General features: G+C 39.8%; 1 protein-coding gene across 1 annotated transcript; it reads right to left on the reverse strand.

Annotated features, from left to right (window-relative positions):
* Nucleotides 1-1620: 1620 nt before the first annotated feature.
* Nucleotides 1621-13418, reverse strand: crls1 (cardiolipin synthase 1). Its single transcript, XM_034185225.1, has 7 exons — nt 12938-13418; nt 9234-9371; nt 7636-7765; nt 7389-7474; nt 7152-7220; nt 2850-2941; nt 1621-1845 (listed from the first exon to the last, which is right to left on the reverse strand). Exons 1-7 carry the CDS (start codon nt 13286-13288, stop codon nt 1752-1754), a joined length of 960 nt encoding a protein of 319 aa, XP_034041116.1. The 5' UTR covers nt 13289-13418; the 3' UTR covers nt 1621-1751.
* Nucleotides 13419-13468: the final 50 nt, after the last annotated feature.

Consider the following 13468-nt stretch of genomic DNA (forward strand, 5'->3'; position numbering starts at 1 on the left):
CTACACCTGAAGACTTCTACAAACGTTTCAGTGAAGATTTGGCCCATCCTGTCTATGGCTAATGCTGAGACCCTGATTCATGCACTTGTCTCTTCTAGATTGGACTACTGCAATGTTCTATTTTCTGGTTTACAGCAGTCCAGCATTAGGGCTCTCCAATTGGTTCAAAATGTTGCTGCCAGAATTTTGACAGGAAGAAGAAAGTTTGACCACATTACACCCATTTTGGCATCTCTTCACTGGCTTCCTGTCCCAGTAAGATCAGATTTTAAGGTTCTGCTACTAGTCTATAAAATTATTCAAACAGAAACCCTACGTGCCGACCCAGGCTCTGCATTCTCAGGGTGCAGGACTACTTTGTGTACCTAGGGTGAATATAAAGCCTGCGGGTCACAGAGCTTCCTCTTATCGTGCCCGTTCTGTGGAATGATCTCCCTGCATCAATAAAAGTCAGATCCTGTAGACTTTCAAGTCTAGACTTAAGATGCACTTATTTTCCTTTTTGTATGGCTAGCATACAGGCATAGTATGTTACTGTACTTACTTTATTTGTAAACGGAGCAGCCTGCAGCCTCAACTTTATATCTAAAGTGTGGGTCTTTTAATGAAGCTCAGGGCTAGTGGGCGGCGAACAACTTAGTATTTATTGTTGCTTAATGGTGACAAATTATACTGTATTTGTTGTCTTTCTGCCGCCTGATTGTTTTTTCCTTCCTGTTTGAAGTGCAGCTCCATCCAGAGATGGGTGTGGGTGTCTTCTTCTGCAGGCTTCCCATCCTGTGCACCAGCATGGACTCCCAAAATTTCCTGTATATTTGAAATGTCAATTGAGTCAGTAGAATGGCCCAAGCAGAGGGTCGCCCTTTTGAGTCTGGCTGCTTGAGGTTTCTTCCTCAAATCATCAGAGGGAGTTTTTCCTTACCACTGTCTCCTGTGTGTTTGCTCTGGGGGTTGGTAAGGTTAGACCTTACTTGTGTGAAGCACCTTGAGGCAACTTTGTTGTGATTTGGTGCTATATAAATGAAATAAATTGTTCTCTAAATGCCCACGCTGTTCATCTGCAGCAGCATTCTTGGAAGTGTTTGCTCTTCCAGGTTTCTGCTGAAGGTTCCTGTGAAATCTGCGATGTTCATGTCTTCCCCCTCTCAGAGTAAACAAGACATTACTACCAAAAACACAGATGCTTCCCGACATTTAAAGGAGCAGAAAAATAACATTCACCTTAAATTTTACAATCAAATGGGCTGCAGACATACAGGATATCAAAATCTGAGCACATGAAATAACACTGAGAAAAAACCCAACAAAACTTTAATAAGCTCAGTGTTTTATATTTGTGATAAAAAGTGCAGCACAGGTGTTATACAGTCTCATCTTATAATGCCCTTTAACAAAAATTGATTTTGCACCAATAAACTACAATACTCCAACTACAATAAACTTCCACAAATAAAATCCAAATTAAAATCCAGCCACACAATGAAATATACTAAAGGTGAGATTTTAAACTTTTTTTAATCATTTATCACAAATTAATAAAAGTGACTTGGTGAGAAATTGTGTCATTGCATGATTGAAAAACTGAAAATAGAATCTCTGAACAGCACCTCGTGTCCATGATTTTAGTCCACATTCAGCCCAAGTGTACGAGTATGTTCTGTCATGATGGGCTAAACCACTGACAGCTGTGGTTGTCATGGTGACATTATGGCTGTCACAACTACTTAGTTTCTGCGCTCCTTGTGGGGTCGTCATGGAGACTTGGAGTTTAGCACCTGGACAGTCTTGCGGCCGTAGTGCCAGTAGCTGTAGCCCGACGCTGCTGTCGTCACTGCCGTTATGTACCTTTAAAAAAAAAAAATAATAAAAAAATGTTACTCACACATGATAATCTAATCCAGACATACAATATTTCTAAATAACTTTTACATCAAGCTTATTTTTTTTAAATAACAAAAGTCATGCTGGTTAACTCCGCTAACAAGTGTATCACAATGACGGTAAAGTTTTTACAGTAAAACTCTGACAATGAAGTTGCCGCTGTTTCACAAGCAAAAAGTTGCTATTTTGGAATGCGTTATCAGTTGTAGCTTTACACATTTCGCTTAATGCGCACAGCAACAAAACCTGAAATATGACAGTGACACCTAAAACAGCAGCAGTCAAAAAAGGTTTGCGTTGGTAAAAACAAACAAACAAACAAACAAGTGCACAAACATGGTGGCTCCTGCAAAAAATAAATGTGCACACTGATTTACTCATGGTGCACACTGAGGACTGCAACTTTCAAATTCGGAAAATTAACTTATTTCCTGAAAATTCATTATGGATCATAAATACTCGTTGTCAAGCAGTTATGGGGGGGGGGGGGGGGGGGGAATCATCTATATGAAATAGATGCATCAATAAACGCCTCTGAATTGTTACCAATTCGTGAGGCGCCTCGAGATTCCCTCCACTGACTATAATTTGGTAATAAGACACGTAAAAATAAAACTTACAGGAAAAACAAACTGCTCTCATGTGGATCGAGTTCAGGAAGACGGCAAAAGGTTAACGGTCTGTTGAAGTAGCATCTTTTGAAAACATACAGCAGGTTACCATGATGCCTGCAGCTCAGAGTTTAAGCATGAAATGGGTCCGTGCACCGTGTACTGTGACCCAAACAAGCTGACGACGGGATGAAGAGCATTTATGTCCTCAGCAGCAACTAAACCATCTGTACTCAAAAACCTGTTCACACAAACGTGTCCCCGCCTCCATGTTACTATATAAAACAAAAGGGCATGAAGTATATTAAGACACGTTCCCCTAGTGGATCCATGTACATGTAATATAGATAATGTTACCACAGGCACTGCAGCAGGACGCTGTCGGAATACTGGAAGACCGGAGCAGCCAGAGAAGCTGCCACCAAAAATAGCTGGATGGCCGTGTTCACCTAAAAAAAAAAAAAAAACATTCACAGGTTGTTAAAAATACAAATAAAACAAACCATAAATGCGCCAGCTGTCTGATCCACCAACAATCAAACACTGCTGCAGGGAAATGGACATAAATCACTACCCACTGAGGAGAGAACTTCAAAAGATACTAAATTTATAATAACAACCCCCACTCACCTCCCCCCAAAAAACAAAACCAATATATAAAAATGCGATATTGGCCTGAAGGCCTTGCATCCCTATTTGTGAGTGGGCAATATTTTCATGCAAGCATTGCCATATTAATAAGAACGTAAAGAGGCAACTTCAAACTGTGTTGGAATAACTGCTGTGGAGACTAGTTTCCAAGGGTAACCTGGTGAAAAACTAGGTGACTAACCCTAACCCTAACTAGGTGAAGGCCATTCATCATTGAACTAGACTTAGGCCTTCAACAGATGCATCGCTGGTATAAATTTGTTAAACCGGTCTTATTTCTTTGAAAAGTTATTGGAAGTACTCTCAAAATCTGGTAAAGGTCACTCATCAACAAACTTAATTTAGACCTTCAACAGATGCATCCCTGCTACCAATTTGGTAAAGTCTTGAATCTAAGTTATAGGGAGTAGAATGTCTCGGACAGATGCACGCACAGACCTTGATCTAGACCTTCACAAGAGCTCTCCTTGCTTCCAATTTGGTGAGCCTGTGTTATGTCAAAGCAAAAGGGAGTACAGTGTTACAGATATTGTTGGCCCTATGACCCTCAACTTGTCAGGCCTACAAGGGATGCATCCCTGCTGCAAATTTGGGAAATTGTCTCAAATCTATAAAAATTCATAGGGCGTACAGAGTTTCTGACAAACAGCATCATTTCTATATCCCTCTGTCATGTGATGGGATGAAAACTAATGCTTATGCGCATTTCAGAATAATTTTTCTGTTATTCATATCTCACGTATTTCAACATACACAGCAACAATCAGTTTACAAGATGTTATTGCAATTTAATTACAATTTTTTGCATATTCAAAACATGCAACAAAGGCAGGGGAACATGGCAAAAATATCAATATTTACCCCTCATGTTGATCCATATATATTTTAATAATGCTGCCAATATAAACAGTGTCCTCTTAATGATCGACACCTGAGCAAAATGAAGGATTCCTGAGCTAAATATTTGTCTTTTATTGTATTTTATTTTGGGAAACAGTACATATGGTTAGAAAGTGCTCCATAAAAATATACAGTGAGGAAAATAAGTATTTGAACACCCTGCGGCTTTGCAAGTTCTCCCACTTAGAAATCGTGGAGGTGTCTGAAATTTTCATCTTAGGTGCATGTCCACTGTGAGAGACATAATCTAAAAAAAAACAAAACAAAAAAAAAACGGAAATCACAACGTATGATTTTTTTAAGAGTTTATCTGTATGTTACTGTTGCAAATAAGTATTTGAACACCTACCAACCAGCAAGAATTCTGGCTCATAGAGGTCTGTTAGAGAAGTATCGGACCTTTTGATTTTTCGCGAAAACCTGATGGATTTGAATCATGTGCTTGCATGAGCAAACCTTGAACCTTCGTGCGCATGCGTGAACTTTTTCATGACTGTCGATTGCATCATTTTCTGGTAAGCAGCCTTTGTGTGGGACGTGTGCAGTGCCCTCGGCAGATTTTCATTTCAAGGAAAAAGACTGAATGACTGGAGCAGCGCCGCATCAAATTTTGCCAGAAACTGGGCGACAGCCAGGTGGAAACCATTCGGATGATTCAGACGGCTTTCGGTGACTTTTCTGTCGTGTGACTATCCAAGAAATTGTGGAAGAGGTGGGCATGTCACAACATGTCCTGTGAGATTTCAACATGGAGGCGCTTTTGCGCCGCCGTCAGCAGCAGCATGAATTTCGCTGCAACTCTTTTCATGGCCAAATCTTCTGTCACAGTGGAATGTACCGAAAAAGTGCTGATGTCCACCTCTTCCACAATTTCTCGGATAGTCACACGACGGTCCCGCATCACCACAGTGTTCACTTTGGAAATGATCTGGTCATTTCAGCATGTTTATGGCCAAGCGGAGCGCGGCATGCTCTCCACCGTTGTGCGGACGTCTTTAAACCGGTTGTACCGCTTCTTAATCTGTTTGATGCCCATAGGATCGTCACCGAAAGCCGTCTGAATAATCTGAATGGTTTCCACCTGGCTGTCGCCCAGTTTCTGGCAAAATTTGATGCGGCGCTGCTCCAGTCGTTCCATCTTTTTCCTTGAAATGAAAATCCGCTGAGCGCAATGCACACGTCCCACACAAAGGCTGCTTACCAGGAAATGACGCAATCGACAAGCGTGAAAAAGTTCACGCATGCGCACGAAGGTTCAAGGTTGGTTCATGCAAGCACACGTGATTCAAATCCATCAGGTTTTTGCAAAAAATAAAAATGTCCGATACTTTTCTAACAGACCTCACACAGACCTGTTAATTTTTCTTTAAGAAGCCCTCTTATTCTGCACTCTTTACCTGTATTAACTGCACCTGTTTGAACTTGTTACCTGTATAAAAGACACCTGTTCACACACTCAATCAATCACACTCCAACCTGTCCACCATAGCCAAGACCAAAGAGCTGTCTAAGGACACCAGGGACAAAACTGTAGACCTGCACAAGGCTGGGATGGACTACAGGACAACAGTCAAGCCGTTTGGTAGAAGACAACAACTGTTATGATTATTTATTAGAAAGTGGAAGAAACACAAGATGACGGTCAATCTCCCTCGGTCTGGGATTCCATGCAAGATCTAACTTTGTTGGGTAAGGATGATTCTGAGAAAGCTCAGAAGTACACAGGACGACCTGGTCAATGACCTGAAGAGAGCTGGGACCACAGTCACAAAGATTACATAAGTAACACATGATGCTGTCATGGTTTAAAATGTTTAGAGGATGAGAACAACCCCAAGAAAACCATCCCAACCGTGAAGCATGGGGGTGGAAACATCATAATCTGGGGGTGCTCTTCTGCAAAGGGGACAGGACAACTGCACCGTATTGAAGGGAGGATGGATGGGGTCATGTATTGCGAGATTTTGGCAAACAATCTCCTTCCCTCAGTAAGAGCATTGAAGATGGGTCATGGCTGGGTCTTCCAGCATGACAATGACCCCAAACACACAGCCAGGGCAACTAAGAAGGGGCTCCGTAAGAAGCTTTTCAAGGTCCTGGAGTGGCCTGGCCAGTCTCCAGACCTGAACTCAATAGAAAATCTTTGGAGGGAGCTGAAACTCCAAACCTGAAAGATTTGGAGAAGATCTGTATGGAGGAGTGGACCAAAATCCCTGCTGCAGTGTGTGCAAACCTGGTGAACAACTACAGGAAACGTTTGACCTCTGTAATTGCAAACAAAGGCTACTGTACCAAATATTAACATTGATTTTCACAGGTGTTGAAATACTTATTTGCAGCAGTAATATACAAATAAATTATTTAAAAAATCATACATTGTGATTTCCGGATTTTTTTTTTTTTTTAGATTATGTCTCACAGTGGACATGCACCTAAGATGAAAATTTCAGACCCCTCCATGATTTCTAAGTGGGAGAACTTGCAAAATTGCAGGGTGTTCAAATACTTATTTTCCTCACTGTATATATCCAGCATCTGTCGCTAGACTGTCTTTTGACCCTGGGGAGTGAGGTTTATTTACTGCACAGCACCACCTGCTGGCCTCCGTTACACATACGACTTGGTGATTTCAGTGCAGACAGGTTTTCTCTAATCTCTGTTCTCAACCAGGCCTCCATGTCTTTATTTATTTGTAAGTTTCAGAGCAACTACAACTTTTTTTTGCCATTTTCCTCAACTTTAGAGGAGGACAACAATCACTCACACTCACAGTCACTTGAGCCCAACAGGCCTGTTTATACCTGCAACTGAAAAACAGTTTATTTTTTTAAGTTATCTCCCCTTAAAGGCATCAGACAAGAAGTATTTTCCTTTATGCACATCTTCATATGGTGCACTACCACTGTGTGAAAGTACCCTGAATTCCATCAATCGGTTTAGAACATCAAGATGCCACAACCTGACATGAAATAAACCAACTGTAAAGAAATGACATCCTGAATCTCTTCCACAGCTGAATTATTGATTTAATTTGGTTCATACATAATTATTAATGTTTGTTATCATTCCAACACACAAATTCAGTGCGCGGGTGTGTTTGTGTCTCACCTTGCTGAAGAGTGTGGGCTTAAGCTGTGCCGTGGTGTAACATGGGTTAAAAAACTTACTAAGGGTCACCTGCAGACAAAAAAGAACATGTGAACAACTACAGTCATTTTCCGCCCAAATAGAGCGCATAGAAAACAATTTAAACTACATAAATATGACTTTATAGTTTCAGCAGCTTCAAGCTGTTTGTGCATAAATGTACAAATAACCAGTTTGTGTGTAAAATGTGCATCTCACCGGTGGAGGTACGGTCTTGTATCTGACCCAGAAGACAGCAGCTATCAACCCAATGTCTCTGAAAATCACTAGAGCCGTCAGTGGAGCTAAGACACAGGATACCAGTTCAAGAAAAACAAACAAACATCATGCAATTGTTTTATAATGGCTAAAAACTAGCAAAAAAGACGCTTGACATCAGTACTTAACAGATAAACTCACGTCTGATTTTCACTACTTTAAGGAATATTTTAAGGTGTATGCATACCTGGAATAAGTCCAGCATAAGTGAGGCTGATGTATAAAATGCTGACGAGAATCTTATCAGCCAGTGGGTCCAGAGCGCTGCCCAACGCCGACTTCTGACTGGGCCACTTCCTGGCAATAAAACCATCCAGCTGAGTCACAGAGAAACACAAAAACAGAAGACACAAGGCAAACACAAGTTACACTCGAGCTGTAAAGAATCATGTCATCCACACAACCGTTCCACAGGGAAGCGAAACAACTCGGCAGTACGTCAGCGGAAGGATTTTAATATGCTTACGCAGAATTTAACCTCTATTAAAAAACAGATTTTTAAAACACGGCAATTTGTTGATCATTTTGATATCTTCAGTAAAAAAAGATAGTAATACATCATCACATTTATTTTACACACAAACAGGCACAAAGCCAAATAAATTCAATAGGTAATAATATAAAAGAAGCCATTTTTATTGTAGAGAAACCAAAATACAGTGATAGATTGATGTTTTTCCTTAATATCATATGAACAAAATGTGTGCACACAATAGCATGTCAAGCATGACTATGTTTATTCCTGTTATCTCCTCTCTACGGCCACTCCAGGGCTCTGGGGGTGTCGACACCATGTGTGTACCTTGGAAGTCTGATCTTTTAAAGTACTGCAGGTTTTTTCTTTTTTCTTTCTGCACCTCCTGTTCAGGGTTTCAACAATGCAAACATCCATCACACATAAACTGCCGAGTAGACTTGGAGTTTGACAAAAATAAGTGTGTGATGAATGGTACATTTATCATATGGGCAATTTGACTTTAAAGGGTACTGCACATAGTGGACAAATGGGTATTAACAGTGAAATTGTGACTAGATTCTTTAATTTATTTCAGTAATATTAGTTTCTTGTACATCAAGCCCCTGTGGTAAGTAATATATATATATCCTTCTCTGCCATCTTATCCATTTATTTAATGTGGGTGGAGATATTTTTTTCAACTAAAGTACTTCATCTTTGGAAACTTGGACATTTCATAAGGAAAAAGGTCCCCTCCAATACAAGGCTAAAAAAAGAAAAAAACACCAAGTTTATTCCTTTTAGGGTTATTTACAAAATGCATGACCTATATTTAAAAGGGTTAAAATTAGATACAATGTGGCAACAGTGTTGTGCAGACTGCTGCTTAAAATGTGTTGTTAAAACAACAAATACAGTCGTAACTTGTAACTTTAGAGTCTGTCTAAAGGTTTGACTTGAACTTATAGTAAAAATGTTATAACTACAAGATCAATGCTGAAATTTCTTGTAAATCATTTCACTTTCCATGTTAGATTACAGATTAGGTTAGATATAATTTAATTAATCCCTTGGAAAGACTCCCTCGGGGAAATTGAGGTTCCAGCAGCATTGTATAGCAGCACACAGGGTAAGAAGCACAGAGAGTATCAAAAGTAGAAGTAAAAAACAAATTGAAAAATGTAAATACAAATATAAATACCAGAAATACTGTTCGCTACCATCTCACTGGCTACTACTGTTCCTCTCCTTCCCGTCCCCTGTCTTCCTGTTACTCTCCCCCCCCCCCCCCCCCCCCGAGTGTGTCTTTACATATTTTTTAAATTTACCAAATCAGTAGCTCCAGCCAGTGTGAAGAGAGCCAGACTGAGGTGAAAATGCTGCTGGATGATCAGATGGCCCAGGAATGGAGCCAGTAATATCCGACACATACACAGCAGGTTTGGGATGGTCCAGGGGTTTTCATACTGCAACAAACAACAACAAATTAACAATAATGAGTGAAAGGAAAAACTCCACAATGACACCGACATCAATCAGATGAAACTTCAACACAGCAGACACATCAAGATATTTCAGGCAGCAGTGAAACATCTTAACCCCTTAAAACAAAGAGAGAAAGATTTCTGACATCGCTTCTTCTAACTGGTTTGATAAACTGCAAAAAGTTCCAAAGGATACAAAACAAATGCCTATAATTTCTTTTATGAGGTAATTATTAACAATAAGTGATGTGAGGATGCACCAATGGGGTCTGTGTGTGCATTCTGCGCACTATCAGAAGGTCAACAAACCGTGACTGTTTGTGCTTCCAAAACAGACCTCTCGTTCCAATATGGCCATGCACTTCTGGAATCAGAACAAGGCTTCAAGTTGATGTTTCAGCATCCTTGCAAACCAACGACTTTTATTATGGTTTAATTTATCTGAAGTGCACAAAAAAAGTCTGAAGATTTGGAAGAACTTTGAACAAGACTTCCAATGTGGTTCAACTTATGAAATTGTGCTCAACCACGTAAGAAACTTCCATAAATCTTGTGGTTTTGGAATATGGATCAGGTCTGGGTCCACTTATGGTGGAGTACAAATTCTGATATTGCTGTAACACAGATGCAACTTATGTGACTGTGGACCAAATTGAAGATTTTGTGCTCCTGAAAATGACAGCCATTTCTGCAAGTGTGCTGCGTACTCCCGCATTCTGAACAATGCTCTAAACTGAGGATTCAGGGGCTAGGGATCTTCTGAGTTAATTTCTCCTAAACGGGTTTGGATTAAGATAACAGTCAGGATTTAATTTCACTAAAATACATTTTGAATAACACTTCTATATCCAGTCGACACAGCTTTGCACACTTCTGGAAGTCAACTTCAGAATTTTCCATCATCCTATACTGTGCAGAACACACATTTTTGGAGATATTCCTCCAGTTTTCTAATTTCTAAATGTAGATTTGTCGTGTTCTGTTTGCCTTATTAAAAAAAAAATTCTTCCCTTCCTTTGACAGCATCATTTACAAGACATGAAACAGACTTTAATTGTTTAAAATATTGGAAAAATTAAAATTAAATTAAAACTGGAATTTTATTTATTAAGCTTTGTCACAGGCTGAACAAGAATATACATAAAATACCAAAAGGCAATCATTTAATGAGCTGTCTATGTAAAAAAAATCAGGTGGCTGCCTATGTAGGTTTCCACATGGCCCGACTTTTTTGCCCTTCAAATAGATTGATTAGGCATGGTAAAGTTTGTTTTCCATCAGGCAAAATTTTACTCGAGTTTTGGTCAATTAAAAAAAAAAAAAAAAAAAAATTGATGTCAAAACAGCCTGAAATCTCATTACATTAAAATATATAGTAAAAATGCCCAAATTTGAGGCAACACTGCCCATCTACAAGCGCGTGATTTGAAAACTGGCTGTGGGGCATCATCAACCATTATCCAGATATCAAAGATTCATTGTCCGTCTGGCGGAACTTTTCCGTATATTTCAGTTCTGCAAACGTTTCGAAATTCATATGTTGCCCTCCCAGGGTCAAATTCTGGAGGAGTAAGGAAACTGAAAAATGCTCATAAAATGAGCAATATTTTACATATTTCAGCAAATGAGGTATTGTTTTGTATGTTTTGGGGTTTAGGAATTTCATTATGGGGTCATTCGTGTAATCCAAGGTCAAGGTCAATGTCTCATTTTCCTATATTGTCATCTATTTCAAACATTTCGCCACATCTCAAGTCAAGGAAGTGTCTAAATATCATCTTATCATTAATATTTGAAGAGATACTATCATTAGCTTTAGAACAATACCATATATGACCTAAATTAAGCAGTATGCTAGCTCCAAAACACGTGAAATATAGATTAATACAAATTATCTTCAAAGACAGTTATTCCCAAAGTATCACATTAAAGACATATATCTTTGTTGTTGGTAGGATGATCTTAATATCATTCAAACATACAGCCATAACACAAGTTGTAGACCGTTTGTATCCTATATCATAATTACTTAACTTTGAACCTCAAGGTAAAGAGGCATTTCAAGGTCAAACTTACATTGTCATCTTACAAAAAGTGTTACGCGTATGATATCATTAATTGGAATAATGTGGAGTTTGGGATGTGAATTTGATACCAGGCGTTCTGCTCAACACTCTGATTTGGCAGTAGAACTCTCGTAATGCTCTCTATGTTAGAACTCTATAGTTATCTCAACTTCAACATTACGTAATATCATTCAAATTTTCAGTGTTGCATTTGTACCATGTTATTCCTCATCAAGACTGGTGAACCTAACTATTTTACTTGCAGTTCTGAGTCAAGCATAGTTTCACTTACACCAATTCACTACATCAGCCCACAAAAGACACAGTTACAATTTAACACCTTTTAAATGGTACTGAATACATCTCTTATTCTAGACAGTGGTGGACAAATGATATCTTGCACTATATTAAAGCACCTGAATTAAGATGTTGATGTATGATTCACCTTAATGTGTCTGAGTGACCTTGACCTTCAAAGTTGTATAATTGCTGCAACAGTAGATAAAAGGTTTAATACTTATGGTGTGATTCCTTCTTTGTTTTATTTGTAAAGGTTTAGCAGAATCATGTGCATGTGATCATTTGGTAATTACTCACCTAGTACAGAATTCTTAGTTTACATTTGTTTACTTTTCAAGTAGGGATAGTGTTTAAATCAGGCCATATATGGTATCATTCTAAAGCTTATAAAATATATCTCTGATTATTTAACAAAAGACAGGTATTTGGACATTCATCTGACTGGGAGGGGTAGTTTAATATGGAAAATAGGTAAAAATATGGAAAAATGAGACAATGACCTTGACCTCGGATCACACAAACAACCCCATAAATGAACTCCCCAAACCCAAAAACATACAAAACAATACCTCATTTGCTGAGATATGTCAAATATTGCTCATTTCATGAGCATATTTAATTTCCCTACTCCTCCAGAATTTGACCCTGGGAGGGCAATATATGAATTTCAAAAAGTTTGAATAACTGAAATATACGGAAAAGTTCCGCCAGACGGACAACGAATCTTTGATATCTGGATGATGGTTGCTGATGCCCCACAGCCAGTTTTTCAAACCACACACTTCTAGATGGGCAGCGTTGCCTCAAAGTTGAGCATTTTTACAATATACGAGTATTTTAATGTAACAGGATTTCAGGCTGTTTTGACATCTAATTATTGAATTGACCTAAACTCAATTAAAATTTTGCTTGATAGCAAAACAAACTTTACCATGCCCAATCACTCTATTTGAAGGGTAATTGGTGAAAATTTGATCAAAATCTGAGTACAGCCATGCGGATAGCATAAAAAAAAAAAATCACAATAAAACAGCAATACATACATATACATATATGTTATATTAAAAATTCGCGAAGCCAACATCTCTAAAAAAAAAATCAGCCCAACAAAAAGTGATAATTTGGCAGAATTCTAACGCTGTACCGGGTAACTAGACGTCAGTGTTAGTGACGTGTACTCACCAGCACTTTAAACTTAAACAGTCCGTGACCCGGTACCGGGCCGGGTTCTTTGGGGTCCGGGTTTTTCTCGCTGCACAGTCCACGCGCCGCGGGACCGAGCGCTGATCTCTCGTGACCCCCCACGACGACCCCGTGCGCGTGCCGTGGCTTCACCGGGACGAGCCCGGCACCGTAGCTTCGGCATGTGCCGGTCCACGTGAGTCCTGGAACAGTCCGAGTCCACCGGACGGTCTCAGTAACCGGTACGAGGCTACAGCGCCACGACGCCGAGCCGACAGGCGGCGGCGCGGCCGCAAAACAACGAAGAGACGCCGCGCGGCCGCGCCAGAAAAAACTCCTGAAGCACATCATCGTCGCCAGGTCCGCGTTACCGAACTCCCGGTCTCCTGCGCTCCGGTCCGGTAGTCATAGCTCAGAACCGCCAGGACCAAAGCTCGAGACAGCGTGCTGCCACGTCCTAACCGAGGAGTGATTCGAACCGAACCAGGGTTCGACACAGTCTTCGCAATGTTGGTGGTCACGTGGTACAGG

Source organism: Thalassophryne amazonica, chromosome 13 (genome assembly GCF_902500255.1).
Source record: "Thalassophryne amazonica chromosome 13, fThaAma1.1, whole genome shotgun sequence".
Lineage (NCBI taxonomy): Eukaryota > Metazoa > Chordata > Actinopteri > Batrachoidiformes > Batrachoididae > Thalassophryne > Thalassophryne amazonica.

Coding starts and splice junctions, on each gene's coding strand:
- crls1 (XM_034185225.1), bottom strand. CDS start 13,288: ATGATGTGCTTCAGGAGTTTTTTCTGGCGCGGCCGCGCGGCGTCTCTT. Junction 7,766..9,233: donor TGGCTGGAGCTACTGATTTG/GTAAATTTAAAA, acceptor TCTGTGACTCAG/CTGGATGGTTTTATTGCCAG. Junction 7,221..7,388: donor ACAAGACCGTACCTCCACCG/GTGAGATGCACA, acceptor TTTTGTCTGCAG/GTGACCCTTAGTAAGTTTTT.